General features: G+C 42.9%; 1 protein-coding gene across 1 annotated transcript; it reads left to right on the top strand.

The window, feature by feature from the left end:
- The first annotated feature begins 4,026 nt into the window (after positions 1-4,026).
- On the top strand, positions 4,027-18,811 carry DNAJC9 (DnaJ heat shock protein family (Hsp40) member C9). The gene is made up of 5 exons (XM_075000310.1): positions 4,027-4,714; positions 4,922-5,062; positions 13,651-13,905; positions 14,874-14,960; positions 18,171-18,811. The coding sequence occupies exons 1-5, from the start codon at positions 4,535-4,537 to the stop codon at positions 18,288-18,290; spliced, it is 783 nt and encodes a 260-aa protein (XP_074856411.1). The 5' UTR covers positions 4,027-4,534; the 3' UTR covers positions 18,291-18,811.
- Positions 18,812-20,431: the final 1,620 nt, after the last annotated feature.

Here is a 20,431-nt window from a genome sequence, read left to right as displayed (position 1 = left end):
AAAATCTGCAAACACCATTCCATTGTTGTCAATTTTGGGGTAGTTTCCAAAAGAAGCAATATACACTTTTTAAAATTTATAATTTCAAAACAATGGTTTCCGATTCAGGAATAATACTGGGCTTTATCTGATTGGTGTTTCTTGGAGCCTTCTTCCCCTGCTGAAGGCAGTGCCAAAACTCCAGGCCTCTGGAGAATTTATGCCAAGCTTGTCTATTAAATAGTTTAATTGTACTTAACTGAAAATTCCACATAGCTTTATATTTGTGGAAATTTCTCCTTGAATGAGGAAAAAGCAAAGAATCATAGGAAGTTCAGAATACTGTAATACATTGGCAGTTGACATAGCTGGTCCTTTTTGAGTTCACTTATGTTCAATTGAGCTTCTTTGGCCCTCTGCTACACAAACAGGAAGGGATCTATTGGAGGGATCTATTAGAGACTTCTCTCTAATTTGCCATAACAGCAGCATAAAGAAGCTGATAAAACATGATATACAGTGAAATCTATTATTTGATAATTTCTGATGCAATCCTGGAATATCTGCATGGGAAAATTGAATAGGAGCAGAAAAGTTGTATTCTCTTGGTATTTGGCACTGTCTCTATATAGAGTATGTATTTAGTTCTGGTTTCTACAATTCAAAAAGGATTTTGAAACATTGGAGACAGCTCAGAGAAGACATGAAAATGATTGAAGGATATAAGAGTGCCTTCTAGTGACAGACTTGAGTTCAGTCTGTGTAGTTTATTAAAAAGAACGAAGGTGACTTCATTAGTCTGCAACTATCTATGCCAGGAGCAGAAACTTGATAATAGAGAGGGTTCTTCAATCCCATAGATTAAGATCTAATGAAGAGAAACCGAAGCTAGATATATTCACACTAGAAGTAAGGTTTAACTTTTTTAATGGGACGATTAACTATTGGAACAAATTACCAATGGTTGTGGTGGATTGTCCATCACTGCATACATATGCTGTATTTCACCCAGGGATGTCCTATGGCCTGTTATTGCAGGTGGTCAGACTAGACCTTACTTATGAATTTATTTTCATGATTAGATCTGGCAGCTTTCTGTATAACTTGACTTAATTCATGGGGAAAGGCTGTGATTTGTGAATTGGCTTGGTTTTACAGCTTTGCTTTTATCAAAATCTCTACCTAATTTTTCACTGTGTTTTGTAGCACTCTTTAACTGTCTAAAACATTAACAAAGTACATCTATAAAATCAAGATATTTACAAAAACTGAATCAAATCTGGTCGTTCGTAGTTTGTAGGAATTGGAATTCAAAAGATTTATGCTTCTGTATAGGTCATAACTCTAACATACTTGCACATATAAGTATACTCCTTAAATAACATCTTGGTTACCTTGAATATGCACGTGTATGTTTATGTAAATTGCCTTCTGTGCAATCTCTCATTTCTGTGTCCATTTGAATATATACATTTTTTATTCTTGGATATGCAGCTAGTTGACTGTTTAACCAAACAGGAAATTTTTACTTATCTGTATATCACGTATAGGAGAAAGAAGAAAGTAGAAAAAAGTATAAAGCAGCATTTAAAAAAGTTTACTACTAAGTTTAAAAGCATAATTTTTGGATCAAATCACATTTGGAATGTTAAGTGAACAAGTGTAGTCTCGAGTATCTGCATGAAACCTGAAATAAGCAATGACTACAACAATTGCTGTAGGTAAATTTATTTTGGTAATGATGTTCACTTGACTTCTCAGCTACCTCTGAAATCTCTTTATCAGATGTGTTGTGTCAGTGTTGCGGGGGGGGGGGGAATCTCTTGGAAATTAGAGAAATATTTCAGTTTGGAGAGATTGCAATCAACCAGAGGAGTTTACAATTATGTATTTGATTTATTGCAGTTATTTACTATTGCAACATACTAATTTTTATAGTATAACCACTGAATTCAAAGTTGTTGGCATACTTTGACAAAGTCATTTGAAATAATAAAGAATAAAGTGTTGGGAAACAGTGGAAGCAGGGGGCAAATTCTAAGAATAAATATGGTAATATGGAGCCTTTTTAAAATTTAAGTAAAAACAGAATTTAAAGACTGGCAGCAGGCTACAAATTTGCTCACTGTTGAAACAGTTAAGTTACCTGCTCTTTTTAAAGTTGCAGATACTTCAGTTTTTGGTTTTTTTTTCAAAATCAGATCTTCAGATGTCAGAAAAGTGCCATAAACACAAACTTAAAACCATTAAAGCAATGAACCCTGATGGAGGGGGAGGGCACTCCAGGTGAGTTCACCTTTTTAATCATGCAACTGGTGGGTTAAGTTGATAGAGTGGCCATCAAGGATCACAGGCAGAGGCTCCAAGGAAGAGCTTTATGTGCCTGGGGATAGAATGGGAATTCTCCTTGCCCATCTCTACAAAGCTTTCATATAGGTACTCTAATCCTGCTTCCAAGGCTTCTGGGGTAGGCCTGTCTTATTCCATCTTCCAGGGTAGGACACCTTCCCATGTCAGGCTAACAGTAAATGAGCTGGCAGCACTGCAGTAGGCAGCATAAGGTCCAGACTTCTACCCCTATTCAGTCAGCATCTATTTCCCATCATTCTTTGTAATTTGAAGAAGACTGATTTCATGTATGGCAACCTTGATGAAGCAATGTAACTGATGCCAGTGAGGCAGTACATGGGTGTTTGCTCATCTTTAACAAAGCAGGGTTTGCTGACTGTGCAAGTCCCAGCCACCATGGCCAGCTCCCCCATCCCCTCTGCAGGCTTCTCAAGGAAGAGAAAGTTGCAGTCTCTCAGCAAATGGGGACTGGTGAACACAGGTTGACTACTTGATGCCTGCCCTGCCCTGCTCTGCTCTGCTGTGCCCCCACAACCAGATTTTCTTTCCTGGTAGAGCCCCTCATGACCACCTTTCTCCCTGCCACCCTGCTTGCAAGTGTAAATGAACACCTTGATATTGATAGTATAGACCTATAAATATCAGAATGAAGAAAATTGCAGGAATATAATAAAATATATGTAAAAGGCTATGAAAATAAAATATGCAGTTAAAAGCATAAATGCAGTAGAAAATAAACATCTCTCTATATAACTGATGATGTAACAGAGACATCCTTAAAATTTACAGGGCCATACGTTAATGCAGTTAAACTGGTGTCCCTATGCTCAATGAGGAGGGAAATGAGTTTGAGATGTTATTTCATAATATTCAGCAGCACCCTCATGAATACATTTATAAAGCAAAATTTAAATCAAGGTCCTGTAGACTAACTGACTAAATTCACAGAGAGGTAGCCATGCTAGGATGTATCTTTACAAAACAAACCAATGCTGTAGCACTTTGAAGACTAACAATGATTTATTAGGTGATGAGCTTTCTTGGGACAGACCCACTTCTTCAGATCAGAATTTCCAGATCTAAAAAAGTGGGTCTGTGCCAAGAAAGCTCATCACTTAGTAAATAAATTGTTAGTCTTTAAAGTGCTACTTGACTGCTTTTTATGTAAAGTCAGAACAGTATAAATCTGAGGTCTGCAAATGCCTATTAAATGGCTTAATTACTAGCATGACTCTTTCACAGGTTCGATTAGCTGCTAATAGGTCCAGGAGACTTCTTCATTTTTAAGTTAACTAGATCCTCTCTGGAAAAAGCAGAACCACAGAACAGCGATAAGAGGAGGCTGGATGGCTATTAAGACTCAGCGATGCGTCAAGCTGTCAGGTGCCTTGTGCAGCAGTGTATTTTGCCTCTGGGTGAGGATGACTCTGACCATCTGCAGTACAGGAGGTGCCAGATGGGAATGTCCTCAGTTAGAAATGAAATGGGGTAGCGTTAGGGAAAGTCCAAGGCGGTACTGAATGTTACAGGCACGTACAACTATTTTACACACGTGGATATGTTGGCAGGGATCACAGCGGAACTCAGGTCCTAGATGTCCTGAGGGCTCCGAAACAAACAGGCCAATGACAACAACACACACTTAGAAACAAAATGTCCAGGCGGGACCCACAACTCGTGCTGCGAGAGTTCGGGCGGGCGCGTCCGCCTACGGCGGGGGCGCCACCGCAGAGGGAGCCGCAGTGAACTGCCTACCTGCCGCCCCGCGGCCCCTCCTCCTTTGAACTCCGCTGCGCAGGGTCGCTCTCGGCTTCAGCCTAGCCGCCGGCCCTGCAGGGGGCGCTGTCAGACAAGCTAAGGACACCAGGGCCGCTGCCGACTTCGGCGCATGATCCCGCGCATGCCCAGTAGCTGCGCCGAGGTACAGTGCAGCTGCTGACTGCTCTGTGGAAGATCTCGGCGGCGCGGCATTGTGGGCAGCGGGCACTCTCCGTTCCGCGCAGGACCGGGGCGGCCAGTCCCAAACCTGTCCGAGCTGTGCCGTAGCCGCCAAGGTGAAGGGCCGCGGGATTGAGCGGGGTGCGTCTTTGCGACAGTTCCGGCCCCGGCCGTAAATCAGCGCGGCCCGCAAACGTAACGCGCGCGCCAAATTTGTCCTGGGAAGCAGGTGGGCTGGGTCAGGCTCGAGGCGCTGCGCCCGGCGGAGATGGGGCTGCTGGAACAGTGCGCTGCGGCGTTCGGCGCCGCCGACCTCTACCAAGTGCTGGGCGTCCGGCGGGAGGCCTCGGGCGACGAGATCCGCCGTGGCTATCACCGGGTCTCGCTGCGGGTGCACCCCGACCGCGCGGCCCCGGAGCGCAAGGAGGAGGCGACCCGGTGCTTCCAGGTGGGCCTGCGGTGGGGAGGGGAAGAGACGCCCCTGGGCAGCCCCAAGGCTGTCGCCCGCAGTGGAGGGCACAGCTATGGGCTGACCCAGTGACCCTGAGACAGCCGCTGGGCGGGAGTGCCCGGCTCTGCGGCCACCGCGCCCTGCAGCCCGCCGGGCCGGGGCGCCTGAGTCGCACGCTGTGGAGGGTAACGGTGGTTTCCTCAGCTCCTAGGCAAGGCGTACGCCGTGCTCAGCGACCAGGAGCAGCGGGCGCTGTATGATGAGCAGGGGGTTGTAGACGAGGAGTCCGACGCTCTGCGCCAGGACCGCAACTGGGAGGAGTACTGGAGACTGCTCTTCAAGAAGGTGGGTGCTGCCTCAGCCAAGGAGCAGTCCCTGGGGGTCCAGCACTGCTGCGTACTTGTGGGAGGGAGGGTGTGTCCCCAGTTGTTAGGTGAGCAGTACAGCTGGGACGACGTCTAACAGTGCTGCTGTCCTGGTGGTAGAGAACTTCTTTTCTGCCCAGCTGCCTATCACATCTCTCATTTCTGTCTTTAGTTGCAGCGAGATAGTGGCTTTCGTCTGTATTCTAACAAAACAAACTAGCAACCTGATTTATTAGGTGATGAGCTTTCATGGGACAGACCCACTTCTTCAGATCTGAAGAAGTGGGTCTGTCCTGTGAAAGCTCCTCACCTAATGCATCCTTTTGTTAGTCTTTAAAGTGCCACATCACTGCTGGTTTTTTTTATCTGTGTTTAGTGTTGGACTCTCCAGGACAATTGCTAATTCTGTTGTTCTAGCTGAATTAAAATATGTCAATAAGCGAGGTCAGTGGTGCTGGAACAATTTTTTAGGATGGGGATGCTGATTTACACCTCACTTTATACCTGTTTATGCTTCTCCAGTGGTCATCAAGTCGCTTGGTTTGGACCAGCCAGACACCGTTCATGGCAATGGTTTTCAGTCTGATTCAGGAGCCTAACAACCCTTTCTCCTTCCTGAGCCGGGGGCTGCGGCTGGAGTGAAGCCTTTAGGGCCAGTGGCCTGGACCCTGAGTAAGACAGGGCTGGTGGGCTATGGCCATCAGGCAGTGGGACACTGGAGACTGGTGGCTGGACCCTGGTGGGGGGGGCATGCAGGGGCCTCCCTGAGGCTGGGGCCTGGGGCTGGTGAATTTGGCAGGTGGTCAGCAGTGGGGCTGTTCCCTGAGAAGCTAGGTGCAAAACCTGGGGGTATTACATAATCCCTCCGCTTCACACCCTTGCTGAATAGGGTTGATCAGTGGTTTTCAACCAGTGTTCCCTGAGAACTGTCCATGCATGCCACGAAACTTTGTCAATTTCCCCTCCCAGTGACTCTTTGCAGAGCCACTGTAAGGGGAAATGCTGACCTGCAGGACCCTGGTACCACCAGGAGGCAGGTGGAATGCTGCTTCTCAGTACAAATGAGGTGATAGGGAGCCTGCCTCCTTTCCCTCTTGTGGCAAGGACAGGAGTCGTTGGAGCTGAGACATGGTTTAAATGCTGCGTCCTGGCCCTAACATGCTGACGGACGGGGGAGCCTGCTTTCAGTGGTTACTCCTTCAGCCAACATCCCTAGCATGGCACTGAACAGATTTTGAAAGTGTCTGTGCTCACTGTTAAAGAAGGTATATTCTGTGGTGGATTTGAAACACTAATGCATTTAATCCTTGTTTAGCTTCTTGTATGCACTGCTATGTTGCAAACCTCTCTAGTAAGACTGCAACCTAGTAAATAAAAGTAAATGTGACGTTCATAAGCAGTCAATTAATCTGAAAAAAGTGGGTGTGCCGTAGAATTATATGTCTCATTGTAGTGGGCTGTGTTACTGAAAAGGCAGGGAACCATTGGGGTAGACGCTCATCTAGTTCAAGGAAGGGCAAAATGCTGCCTGCAGGCCAGGTGCAGCTTATCCAAACACCAGATCTGACCTTCCAGAGGACTCTGAACCTCAACATCCTAAAGTCCCCATGGGTCTGGCCACCTTCCGCTGCACAGGACTGGGTCGCTAGTAAGTTTAAAGCAGGTTGGACCTTTAGGTTTACAGGTTGGACCTCTCTAGTCCAGCACCCTTGGGGACCTGACCTGTGTCAAATGAGAGAATTTGCTGGACCACTGGAGGTCAATATTGTCTAGCAGTAATACCAGCATTTCCACTGCTTGGTGGTCTCTGAGAAGACATTTGGGGTAAACTCAAGCTAAATAACAGCATATAACACTGGCAGCTAGAAACAAACTTTATAGGACTATGGAAAACTTGGCCACACCCATAAGTAGTCATCTGGCTAACTAAAATCACGTTGGATCGTGGATATTGCTGGATGAGGGTGTCTTGGACTAGAGAAATTCAATGTGTAGTGTAAATGGTAAATTCTCTGTAACTTAGTCTTTAAACTATTATTTTGACTAATTGAGTGACTCAGCCAGAAGTGATGGATCTATTGCAGGAGTGGATAGGTGAGGTTCTTTGGCTTAGAATGTGCAGGAGGACATACTAGAATAAAGTGTGTATAACTCAGTAAGAATAACCAGATTGGGCTCACAGCTCAGGCTTTCTCCAAGTGTGGAAGGTGTGGGCTCTAGTTGTAAGCGTAATGGGCTGGCTGAAAGCTGTGAGCCCAGGGTGGGCTCAGTTTCAGGACTCCAGATGTGAGCCACAGCACTGCTGCTCTGAGCCTAGGTAAGCAGGACACTGATCAGAATGACAGCCAGCAGTTGATGTAACATGGTGTCTACAAGGACCCTGTGTCACCCAGACTACAGTAAACCTTTGAGGTACGTGCAACTAAGTTGCATGTGTCTTGGGTTAACATGACTGCTGCCCCGATGGGAGCAGGAAACCACTCCTGTGAGCGGTGGCAGCCATGAGTCAGGCTGCCATTCCTGACAGGAGCGGGGAAACCACTTCTGTCAGGGGCAGCAGCCTGACTCTTAGCTGTCACCCCGACAGTGATTTCTCCAGTGTGTGGAGTGGCAGGGAGCTGGGAACTATGCATCAGCCTGGTTCCTGGCTTCTCTCTGCTTGCAGAGCCAGGAAGCTGACCAGGGTAGCAGACTTGTGGCTCCCTGCCACTGTGTGCTGCTCAGTTTCCTGGTTCCTGCAAGCCCAGGGACTTGCTTGAAAACTTGAGTTATGCAGGAGTTGCATGAACACAACCCCCATGTAACTCAAGGGTTTACTGTACACCATCATAAGTGCTAAGCCTCTTGTGGAGGCACAGATGGCTTTGTTGTTCTAGCAGCCTACTTATTTCCACAGAAGCAGCATTCTGAAAAATTTACTTTCATCTAGTTTAGACATAATTATATTCATGTCAGCTGCCTTACACAGACCTAGCTGTAGTTTAGACCAAGACTTAGTGGTTCAGGGTTTGTCTACATGTAAAGCACTACGGCTATAGTGTTGTGACCTACACCTATAGGAGGGGTTCTCTTCTAGGCATAGGTAATCTACAACGGCTATGTCTACACTAGAGCATAATGTCGATTTAAAGGGACTTAGCTTGATTTTTTGTAACATGACTGTCTTCATTGTAAATATCAGTAGGTCCAGTTTAAGGGGGGCTAAAGTCAACTTTTGTGCCCTGGCCTTTTCAGTAGGAGTAACACTAAGTTCAAATTTAAATGATCGAATTAGTGCTAGTGTGGAAAACAGCATTATTTAAATCAATTTTATTGGCCTCCAGAGGTATCCCACAATGTCTTGAATGTGTCTGTTCTGGCTGCTTTCATCATCGCTGCTCTCCAGGTGCAGGAAGCTCAGGAATTTGAATTCATTTTCTTTCTGGCCAGCATGGTTAGCAGACTTCAGGAAGGCTCTCATCTGGCCATGAGTTCTCAGGGTGTTGTGTCTGCCTCCCAACAGCCACATGGCTGCACAGGATTTATGAGGAGAGGCTGTGAAAGTTGTTTTCTGTGCTTTACATTTTACAGGGCTGCCTCTCAACCCCCCCACCCCACCCTAACCTGCCATGTGACTGGTGGGTTTGCCCCTTGCCCTGCATCATATGGCTGTTTCTGGACCCTGCTTCTGGATACCAGCATGTCCTGCAGAGAGTTTCAATGCTTTAAAAGGCTTTTTTGCTGCATAGGATTTAGGAAGAGAGTCCGAGAAGGTATTTAGTGCTTTACATTTTACAAGCTGTTCCTGCACCCCCCCACCAGCAGCTGCGGGGCTGTGCGAACCCTGCTTCAGGGTACTCACGTGTCTTTTTCCCCCACCCTTAACAAAAAATTGCTGTTGGTTAACATGGTGGGGTGCAGTTGGAGGTGCTTTCATAAAGGTCGAGCACACATCAGTGGGGGCTGGGGTGTCACAATAGTTAAATGCGGCAGATTCATGTGGCTGCCTGCTCATTCATAAAGCTATTTTTCAAAGCATCTCTGATTTGCATTGTATCTATCTGTGCTTTGCTGATTGCCATTGTGTCCAGCTGTTCAGAAACACTGCCCAGGATATCTGCCTCTGCCCTATTCTGCCTTCAGTAAAGAGAGCAGTCTTCTGTCCCTTTGCAAAAGTCACCCTAACAGGTTTTTTGGTTAAAGAAAGTTTCCTGTGCTCTCCCTGCAGGGCCATACTTTCTTCCCAAAGCATGTGGCTCAGGGGTGAGTTTCCTGTGAACAAATGGAGCTTGTGGTCCTCTCTTCCTTCTTTCTCTCACACGTGCAGTTGAGGTAGTGCATCTGTACCAGAAGAGGCATGGTAATCCTTGCTATTCGCAGGCAAATTAATCCTTGATTGGGGTGAACAGGTGCCAAATGACTGGGATGCTCCACAAGCTCCCAAGTAGCTTCTGACATTCTTCACGCCCCATGTTGGACATGTCTGTGTCGTGAAGTGGGAAGACAAAAATCCTTTCAATGTACCACAAATTGTCATCTTTCCCATTCATGAGCACGGGGAGCTGCCGGCTTTTCCCCTGCCTGAGGGAGTTGGCGTTCATTATGGTTTACGCTTTCCTCAATTTTGCTATCCTACTCTTTTCTCAACTTTGCTATCTTACTCCAAGCAGTCCTGAAACCCAACTGTATAACTCCCTGAAGCTACCAGAGACCTGTTCATCTCAGGCAGATTGCCCCAGAAATAGCATGCTGTGATGGCATGTCTCATCACTGGGTTGCATGCCAGGTAGCAGCGTGAGTCAGGGCAGTCTTTGGAGAAAGGGGAGGAAAATTCCTTTGGCCATTTAGTTTTCAGTGGCAGTGGGGAGTGAGGACAGGGCGCTCTGGGGTGAGAACATCATCACACAACTACTTGTGGAACATCTTATTCCCATGACCCACTGGGACAAAAACCCACAATGCAAAGGGATTGCAGGCACTTAGCAGTAGGTACCCACAATGCACTGCTGACACAGTCGTACCTAGCAAAGGCAATGTAAACACACACTGATGAGAACACCACTGGTCATCACCTACAGCCCCCAACTCAGACCACTGCAATGAATTATTAAAGACCTACAACCTATTCTTAATCAGGATGCTACACTCCAGAAGGCCCTGGGTGACATGCCTGTTCTCTCCTACAGACAACCTGCCAACCTCATGAGGATCCTTACTAACAGCCACAGCCTATACCCCAGGAACACCAGTCCTGGAACCTTTCCCTGCAACAAAGCCCACTGCCAGCTTTGTCCACATATCTTCTCTGGAAATACCATCACTGGACCTAACCAGGTTACTCACAGAATCACGGGCACTTTCTCATGCTCCTCTACTAACATCATATATGCCATCATGTGCCAACAATGCCCAGATGCTTTGTATATTGGACAGACTTCTAACTCCCTTAGACAAAGCGTCAATGGGCACAAAACAGACATCAAAACACTCCAGATCCACAAACCAGTTAGTCAACATTTTAATGGAATGGGGCATTCTGTCAATGACCTCCAGGTATGTGTGTTACTGAAGAGACATTATCGCTCCATTTTAGAGAGAGAAGTGGATGAGCTGACTTTTATATTCAAATTCGGCACATTAACACATGGTTTAAATCGTGATCGGAACTTTCTGAGTCACTATAGGGGCTCGTGTGCATACTTGGCTCAATCTAATTCTTGATCTCCTCCCCCCCGCACCCCTCCACTCTCTGATTTGCTCACCTTGATTATCTTTTTCTGATTTGTCCTCCTCGCTTACTGTTTTTGGTTCTCTATGTCTTAAATATTGAGTCTGTTCTGGTCTGGCTATGGTCTGAAGAAGTGGGTCTGTCCCACGAAAGCTCACCTAATAAACTATTTTGCTAGTCTTTAAAGTGCTACTTGACTGCTTTTTGTTTTTCTGGACATGTGTGGACTCTCACCATCAACTTTATAAAATCTAGTGGTAAAAAGTCAACTTGAATAAATTAAACTTTATTTCATATTGTAGGCGCAGCCCAATTCAGTTAACGCTTCTCGTGGAGGTAGAAGAATTTTTTTTGTTGACCTAGCACTGTCTGTGATTGGGGTTAAGTCTGCTTAACTCCTGTTCTCAGGACTGTGGATTCAAAGGAGAGATTGAACACACTTGTCCTTACATGGACCCATTTACTTTACGAGGTGGGGGTGAGAGGCCTAATATGGGTTATAATATGAAAATTCTTGTATCCATCTGTGTAACTCAGGCTCCACCAAATTCATGGTCCGTTTTGGTCAGTTTCATAGTCAGAGGATTTTAAAAATAGCCTCATGGTTTCCCTTGTTTACATCTGAAATTTCAGTGTTGTGAATGGGGTGGGCAGAGTGGTCATAGGCTTGTTGCCTTCACTTCAGAAGTGGGAATTGCTGGCTGTGGGCAGTCATAATTTCTGGGGTGGCAGGGATGGCCATAGGGGAGGATGACCATCCGGGACCTGATGGTTAGGAAAGTGCTGTTGACCATTCCTCATTCTCTATAGCCCACCCAAGGCCCTTTTAACTCCCAAGCAGTAGACCCTGGGGGAGCAGCAGGATTGGGTATGCCCTACCTGGGGCTCCTACCAGTTGATGGATTTCTGGCCATGTGGGAAGGGAGGGGACTTCCTCTTCCTTTGCAGGGGCCACTCCAGGGTTTGAATCAGACCCAGTCTTCGGAAACCTCCAGCTGCAGGAAGCTTTGTGTCATCAGAACTCAGCTCTGAAGTAAGGATATTTGGAAGCCCAATGCACAATAAGCACCCCTGCCAGATATCATGGGGAGAAGTAGATGGTCCATGAAATAACGGCTGTGAACTTGGTAGGGCCTTGTACATAAAGGGTAATGGACATTTCCCAATCCTAGTCTGGTATGCTCTCAGAGAAAGAACTGATGGGACTCATCAAATACCAGAGTATAGATCTGGAGCCTGATGTACCTTGTCATCAGAAGATACATGGAGTCATTTACTTTCACATTTTCCCCATCAAAAGATGCCATTCATTTCAATGAATTGTTGGTCAGAGTGACCTCAAATTTAGAGCTACCATCTGTGTCAGAAATCTCTTAACCAGTGTTAAGTTGGCATGTTCTCAGCTAGATCAGTGTTTCTGAAACTGTTCCGTGGAACACTGGTGTTCCGTGAACAACTTGCTGGTGTGTTGCCGGTTTGTGGCACTTTTGATATCATACACTGGTGGTGTATTTTTTTATTAAAACGAGATACAATGTTACTTCATTGTTACGATACCTGATTAAATTACTTTGTTTTGGTTTTGCTGTATATGTTCTGTTGCTGTTTATTTTTTTGATCTGTCAATGGTTTTTTTAAGAACATTTTTGAAGGTGTTCCACATAAAAATAACAACATGTTCCTTGGTCTCAAAAAGTTCAAGAAACACTGAGCTAGATTATCCCTGCAATTTTAGATGGGTTATTGCTACCAGCCAAGATTATTTTGATCAAACCCAATTACTAGTAAAGGTATGTCAAACAAAGTCCAAATCAGTCCAGTCGTTCTGCTTGAAAGTTCCTGATCTCAGCTTCCACAGAGTATAAGTAATTCAGTTTATCCTGTGCTATTTGATGGGTAGGGTTTTGTTTACTCAGACATAGTAAATGTAAGGCCTTCTAGCAGGGATACTACTCCACTGTGGCACTTTAACATATCCTTTCCTCATTTTAGAAAGCTCTTTTTAAGCCTCATATTGAATTTCACCTGTCAATCAAAACAAGATTCATTATACCCCAAATGTCTAACAGAATAATAAGTGACCTTTACATTCAATTGGTTGATCAGCTGTTCAGTTTTCCACAAAACCAGAGTGGTTTGCTGTCCCCATCCTAAATATTTACCCAAAGCAGTAACTGATCTGCATCTCAGCCAGTCTGCCAATATATTTTTTTCATAGTACTAACACTCATTCAAACAAAGCAAAATTCTAGTTGCTGGAAGGGTTTTGCTTTCTATCCAAATAAACTCAGGAGATTTAATCAACAAGTCTGATTTCTTATGCACAAAATAATAAAGAGCAGGCAAGTACTTCTCAAATACTATCTGAGCAGATTAGCTTATGTATTGAAGAAAGCTACAAATTAGCCTCACTACTGCTACTCTTAAGGATTAGATCCCATTCCACACGAGCAATGAGGGCCTCCTTGGCATGCCTTCTGCATATTCCCCTTGTAGAAATTTGCACAGCGGCTACATGGAGCTTTATTTTTATGTTTGCAAAATATTAAGCACTACAGCTAGTGTCCCAATAGAATACACGGTGTATTAGAGCAGTATCTCAGCCATTTGTTAACTGGGAGTTGATGTCCAACTTTTCTCAGATGACAATGCTGCTTTTCAAATTGTTCCATGTATTTGAATGGCTAGAGTTCTTCCTCCTTTACTGGTGAAGAACACTTTTTAGAATAACTTTGAGTTTTGGCCTGGAAAATTTGACCCTCTCTCTAAATTTCTTTTCTCGTCCAACTTTGAAAATTTGTCTTGTGTGGTACATAAATCATACCTTTCATGATGATTTCTCTTAATAATTAAAATTTCAGATCACCATAAAAGATATTGAAGACTTTGAAACAAAATATAAAGGTTCAGAAGAAGAGCTGGCTGATATTAAAGCAGCATATAAAGATTTCAAGGGAGACATGGACAAAATTATGGAATCTGTACTGTGTGTTGATTATACAGATGAACCAAGAATAAGGAAGATCATCCAACAAGCCATAGATTCTGGAGAAGTTCCATCTTACAAAGTCTTCGTGAAAGAGTCTAAACAAAAAATGAATGCAAGGAAAAGGAGGGTATGTTACTGTGCTTGCAAGGGCTAAAAAGGGAAAATTATTGAATATTTACACTTCACAGGATTCAAATCTATGTAAAGTGCATGAATCACTTTACTGACACATTCTCTCCCCATTGGAAAAATCTGGATGTGTTTTATAAAAACAGCACTGTGACACCAAGAGTTGCTGGATTTAAAGTTTTAATCTAAGAAATTTCCTATTATGTCTTTTCAGCAATAATAAAGGCTTTGTCTGCACTAGCACTTCTGTTGGCAGAACTTTTGTCGATCAGGTGTATGGGAAAAAAAACTGATATAATTTCCACCAACTAAAGCACCAGTGCAGACAGCACTGTGTCTGCAGGAAGTGCTCTTCTGCCAACTGCTATTGCCTCTTGTTGGGATGGTTTAATTGTGACAGAGGGAGAGCTTTGTCACCAATGTAGAGCACACAGGAGATTTTAAAGCAGCGCAGGTACAGCATTGCATTTGTGCTGCTGTACGGTCGGAAGTGTAGATATGCCCTTAGCTTTTCAGTTCAAAACTTTTACTTTCGTCTGTTTGAATGCCATACCCACTTTGCTAACAGTTTATTAAAGTTCAAAATATTGGAGCAGATCAGTCTCTCTCAATTCAAATCTAAAGGGACACTGTTAGTCCCAAAATCTGGCTTCTGGAATCCTGCCATATAGATCTTTATGAGTTATCAATTTTATTTATAGTTGAATGGAAAACATTGTTAATTCAGGTGTAAGGAAGCAAAAATAGAGTAGGATTTTCTAATAGTAGAACTCTAGTATTGGATGTTTGGCCTTGAAGTATTTATCTGCATTGAACAAAGAACTTTTTCCAAATTTCTAAGGGTTTTTTGCTGCTTTGCTGTTCTGCGTTTAGACACAAAAGGAAGTATTCAGTAAGTGTCGTAATAAAACTCTGATTAAATAACATGCTGTTTGTTTTCATCTGAGCAGCTAATTGCAATTTCAGGCTCAAGAAGAAGCTAAAGAGGCAGAAAAGACCAGGGAGGAACTTGGACTTGGTGAAGGAGAAGATGACCTGAAAGCACTAATTCAAGTAAGATTTGAGGATGTCTGTACAGAAGGCGTTTTTATGTTTGACTTCTTGTTTCCAACTGCCAGTAGGCTAATGTGCTTGCAGGCATGATCCTCAGAACTACATTATTACATACTGGAAAACATCTACTGGAGAGTAGAATCATAGAATCCTAGAAGAGTAGGACTGGAAGGGACCTCGAGAGGCCATCGAGTCCAGCCCCCTGCCCTCATGGCAGGACCAAGCACTTTCTAGACCATCCCTGAAAGCCATCTATCTAACCTCTTCTTAAATAGCTCCAGTGATGGAGATTCTACCAGTTCCTTTGGCAATTCGTTCCAGTGTCTGATCACCCTGACAGTTAGGAACTTTTTCCTAATGTCCAACCTGAACCTCCCCTGCTGCAATTTGTCCATTGCCTCTTGTTCTGTCCTCAGAGGCAAGGAAGAACAAGTTCCCTCCCTCTGCCTTATGACACCCTTTTAGATACCTGAAAACTGCTATCATGTCCCCCCTCAATCTTCTCTTTTCCAAACTAAACAAGCCCAATTCTTTCAGCCTTTCTTCATAGGTCTTATTCTCTAGACCTTTGATCATTCTCGTTGCTCTCCTCTGGACCCTCTCCAATTTCTCCACATCCTTCCTGAACTGCGGTGCCCAGAACTGGACACAATACTCCAGCTGAGGCCTAACCAGCACAGAGTAGAGCGGGAGAATGACTTCTCATGTCTTGTTCATAACACACCTGTTAATGCATCCTAGAATCATGTTTGCCTTTTTTGCAACAGCATCACACTGTTGACTCATATTTAGCTTGTGGTCCACTATAACCCCTAGGTCCCTTTCTGCTGTACTCATTCCTAGGCAGTCCTTTCCCATTCTGTATGTGTGACACTGATTGTTTCTTCCTAAGTGGAGCACTTTGCATTTGTCCTTATTAAACTTCATCCTGTTTACCTCAGCCCATTTCTCCAGTTTATCCAGATCCTTTTGAATTATGACCCTATCCTCCAAAGAAGTTGCAACCCCTCCCAGCTTCGTATCATCTGCAAACTTAATACGTGTACTTTCTATGTCAATATCTAAATCGTTAATGAAGATGTTGAACAGAACCGGTCCCAAAACAGACCCCTGCGGAACCCCACTAGTTATACTTTTCCAGCCGGATTAAAAACCATTAATAACTACTCTCTGGGTACGGTTATGAGCCCTAGTATTCAATTTTATGCCTTTCATTTGGTCTTTAGAAGGGTGGTTTCATACCGAATATGATGTAAAATTTTATTTAATAAATCTTTATGCTAATATAGTCTGGTTTACTATACTTGTTCTAGTTGCAAATAAACCATGAAAGTTTATAGCAGGATTTAGAATTGCTATATTAAATAGATACCACAGTAAAGGAACTATTGATGTGTTTGTAGGCTCTAAAGGGAGTACACAAGAATATTTGTCTTTGGCTTTGTTCTTTACACGGGAAAGTTACAGACGTGGTGTGGTCTGTGCCTTTAGATCTCTGTTGGGTACGATAAAGATTTAGTCTGTCAGCCCTTGTTCAACATGCATTTAAGGCTACTCACTAGTGAGATGTGTTGAAGTATTCCCATACTGATAACATACAGCTTTATATAGCTGGCTTGTCCATCCCAGAGCCTTTTGTCAAGTAGGCAAATATTGGCTATGAATAAGGGAAAGAAGGTTGAATTTGAATTCTGAGAATATTAGTGATTATGGAAAATAGGAAGAAGCAACTTAAAGCTAGCAGGCGTTTTATAATTTTTCTCTGATTTACAAATAAAGGCAAGACATCCTCTTAAGTCTCACATGGAGGGATTACATTGTCAGCTAGTTTTAAAGAACAAAAGTATATTTGCAACAAGTTGTGTTTTTAGGATCTATGTCTGGCCAGAAGGCTACATTTTTTTTTCTTTCTGAGGTGGACCATACTGTTTTGATCTGTGGTTCTGCCTCCTGTAAGTCAGACAACAGCAGTGCATTCTACATGAGGTTATGCATTATACATTTATTTAACACCTAAAGCCAGAAAGCATGTAGTATCTGCATTTTTCTCAAGGGAGGGTCTTGCTAGGAACACGACATCCATATTCCAAGTGCTTCAGTGGTTGCTTAATGCTTTTCAGGTGGAATTTAAGGTATTAAGACACCCACCCGTTGCAGGGAGAACTGAATGCATAAGCTTGCTTTTCAAGGAGGCATCTGATCTTTTTCTGTTTGAGGAATTGCATTGCTCCCTATGCTGTGCTGTCTCATTGAGGCTGGTGAAGCTGTGAGAGTTTGAGGTCCCTATGTGTATGAGGGAGCTTCTGGTAAGATATTGCAGGATGAACCTTTGACTTTGGAATTCACTACATCTGGTTTTCCTGCCTTGATTTGAAATAGCCTGAATCTGCTGATCTCCCCCATATGCAACAAGGTGCATCCGAGTAGGCATTTAGAGAACACTGAGGAGGGATGGTTCATTGTTTTGGAAGTAGTATGAAGATGTTGATTTGAATTATGCTTGCTGGTATATCTGTAGGGGGTGGGAGAGGGAACATGTTGTTGTTTATGTTGTAATTTGGAGTGTACCTACTATAGAAAATGACAAGGGAGCCTCTTAAGATGTATCTCTTATAAACAAATTAGATATCTAGATGTATTCCAGAATATAGGTCTGAATTACCTCCTTCCACAAACCCACGCCCATTCTCACTCACCTCTAATGTTTTTGTTGCCCTTTTTCTAGCCTATTTTTAGATACTAGGTGATGTAGATTAAGGAGAAACATCTTCCATATTCTCCTTTTAGTACATCCCAACATCTTATTTAACTGGAGAGCAGGGGTGAGCAAGCATTTTACATCAGGCCCTACTTTTCATGTCTGCAATTAGCAGCCCCCACTCCCTCAACCTGTCTAATGTAACCCAAACCAATGGAAATTTTTGCCTTTCAGTACATGTAAGAAAATGAGTCTATAAAATATAAAAACTATTAATCGGTATGTAAATGTGAATACACATACATAAGAGTAACATATTTAACATTTTTAATGAGATGGATGACCCCAAGACCCAGCAGCCAATCATGGTGTGCCCTCCTTATGAAATGTCATCTTCCCCACCCCCTGAGGGGGCCTGCCCCCCACTTTGCTCACCCCTGGTGTAGAGGATTTTAATGAAGTTGGATCTCACAATGACTTTTTGGTGAACAGATTTCTAATTCATTTTATAGCGCAGAAATAAAGATCGAAAAAAAGAAATAGATGACTTTCTGGCTCAAATGGAAGCGAAGTATGGAAACAATTCCAAAAAAGGAGGAAAGAAAACAGCACTGAAGAAGGCAAAGAAATAATTATCTATTGGCTTCTTCCTAGCCTTTACATTCAATCCACAAGTGAATGGATAAGCTCTTATGAAATGCTGCAACCTTCCAGACTTCCAGTTCAGAGGATGTGCGTCAAGTCATTGTGGCTGAGAAGATATGATAGCAAGTGAGATGAAAATGAACTTTGTGGTGATACTATTTTAAATTTTCCAATAAAAATTTAGGATTAAATAGATTATCAAATTAGCATTGTGCCACAAATAAGGGTTGTAAATTTACTATGAGACCAATGTCTACCAAAAATTGAATTGTGTAAATGCATCACAACCCAACCTCAGAGACTGCTGGTGGCAAAACAATGTAATTCAATTGAGTTGTCTTAAAAATGTTTATCTACATGGTCTGTTAGGTGAGTGTCTTATGAAAAGAACCAGAAATGCTTACCAGTTTTCTCTATAATACTCTGCTGCTCTTAAGATCTTTCCACTTCTGGTCACTAGGACAAAAGTTTTTCAAATACTAGTGGTTTTATTCAAGATATTTTTGAAAACTAGCTTTAATAAAAATGTTTTTGCAAAACTGCAGTACTTGTTTCTTCATCCCCAAATTGGTGCAAATGTTTGTTTTTTAATCATTTTAATTACTGATCAAATAGCTGATGTTGGATTGGCTAATATTAAACAAAACTGCACAGTATTACAGCAACTGACAGAAAACCAACCATTTAAAAAAAAGGGGGATTTATTTATTACCATGATGGTATGAAGTTATGTAATACTTGGCCTGTAAGAGACCTGTCATCAGTTCATGTTTTGAAAATGGAGTCGTGTTTCCATTCCCTAGTTAAAATTGCTTTGGATGAAAAACTGTTCAGACAAGACAAACTTGATTTTCTTTTGTTGTCCTCTTTAGTAACCTGGTGCTGAGCATTTGCAGGCACTCATTGATTTGTAGGATCACTTCTAGAATTTAAGGTTGATTAGAACTATAGTGAAAAGACTGATTGGGTTTTTAAGGGAGAGAATATGCTAATTTTTGCCTCAATACTTTTAATAGTTATTACCCCAAAAGTGACAGACAACCTACATTAAATCTTTAAGCAACTAAGGTTTGGTGCAAAAACAGTCTTGTTAAAAGCATTCAGTAGTGCAAACTTTTTGACATTTGTTAGTCCCTCTCTATTGCACAGACTAATTTTATCTGTAGTGAGACTGAACATAGGTTTAAAAAAAAGTCTCTACAGCTGCTCGCTAACCAATTTTTGTAATTATCTGCTGGTTTGAGGCTATAATCTGCCTGTATCTTAGAGGCCATAATACTATCAAAGCTGCATTTGTTGTGTACATGTGTTAGTTAATTGGGTATCTCAAACATGAGTGGTGGAAGAAAAATATTTTGGTTCATAACACATCTGTTGCCACATGTTCTGATTTGCACTTTGACAATTTTTATTTATTTTCATTTTCTTAAAGCATTCCTTAAAATTAATAGACTATGGAGTGGTCAATCTAATGCCCCAGAAAAAGAGAACAACATTGGGTTTAAGTTAGTGCCTTTAGCTAATTCAAGGTGCTTTGGTATGTTTTAGTCTAGCTGTCCAACCTGAGGTAAGACCACTCAATCTTACAGAAATCTTTATGCTCATAAAGCATTGTTCTGTGTTACAAAGCATAAGGGGAATGTGGCTTTAATTATAGTTCCGAGGCACCACATGAATGCAGGTCTTTTGCCAACACTATTTCATTGCTCTGAACAGAGGATGACTGACCCAAGAAAACAGAAGAGGGTTGAACTTCGTTTTTCTACTAATAGAAATTTTTTGTGGTGAGATCTATCCACCTGATGCAATCTGAGTAAAAACTCTGCTAGAATATTAACAGGGGCTAGGAGAATTTGTAACCTGTTTCTGTTGGTGTGAAAGGGGCTAAGTAGCTGCATCTGCTACCAGAGTGGCTGTAAAGGATATTTTTTCTGTTCAAGAAGACTTCTAGTGGTAATGAGACTTGTGATCACTAAAAGCAGCTGTGCCCAGAATGCTTATTTAATGAAGCCTGGGTAACAGGAGCAGCTGGCAAGATACAGCTCATGGGCCAGATGTAGCCCACCAAGCCTTTTAAACCTGCCCACAGACTATCCCTGAGGCTATGTAAGGGGGAGAGCTTTGGGTG

This window comes from Carettochelys insculpta, chromosome 7, assembly GCF_033958435.1.
Source record: "Carettochelys insculpta isolate YL-2023 chromosome 7, ASM3395843v1, whole genome shotgun sequence".
NCBI classification, from domain to species: domain Eukaryota; kingdom Metazoa; phylum Chordata; order Testudines; family Carettochelyidae; genus Carettochelys; species Carettochelys insculpta.
Note: the sequence above shows the minus strand (reverse complement) of the source record. Positions and strands in the feature narration are given on the sequence as shown.

Excerpts from the sequence above, each read along its gene's own strand:
- DNAJC9 (XM_075000310.1), top strand. The coding sequence starts at position 4,535 with ATGGGGCTGCTGGAACAGTGCGCTGCGGCGTTCGGCGCCGCCGACCTC. Across the intron at positions 5,063-13,650 it reads GGAGACTGCTCTTCAAGAAG|ATCACCATAAAAGATATTGA; the intron begins GTGGGTGCTGCC and ends TTAAAATTTCAG. Across the intron at positions 13,906-14,873 it reads TGAATGCAAGGAAAAGGAGG|GCTCAAGAAGAAGCTAAAGA; the intron begins GTATGTTACTGT and ends TTGCAATTTCAG.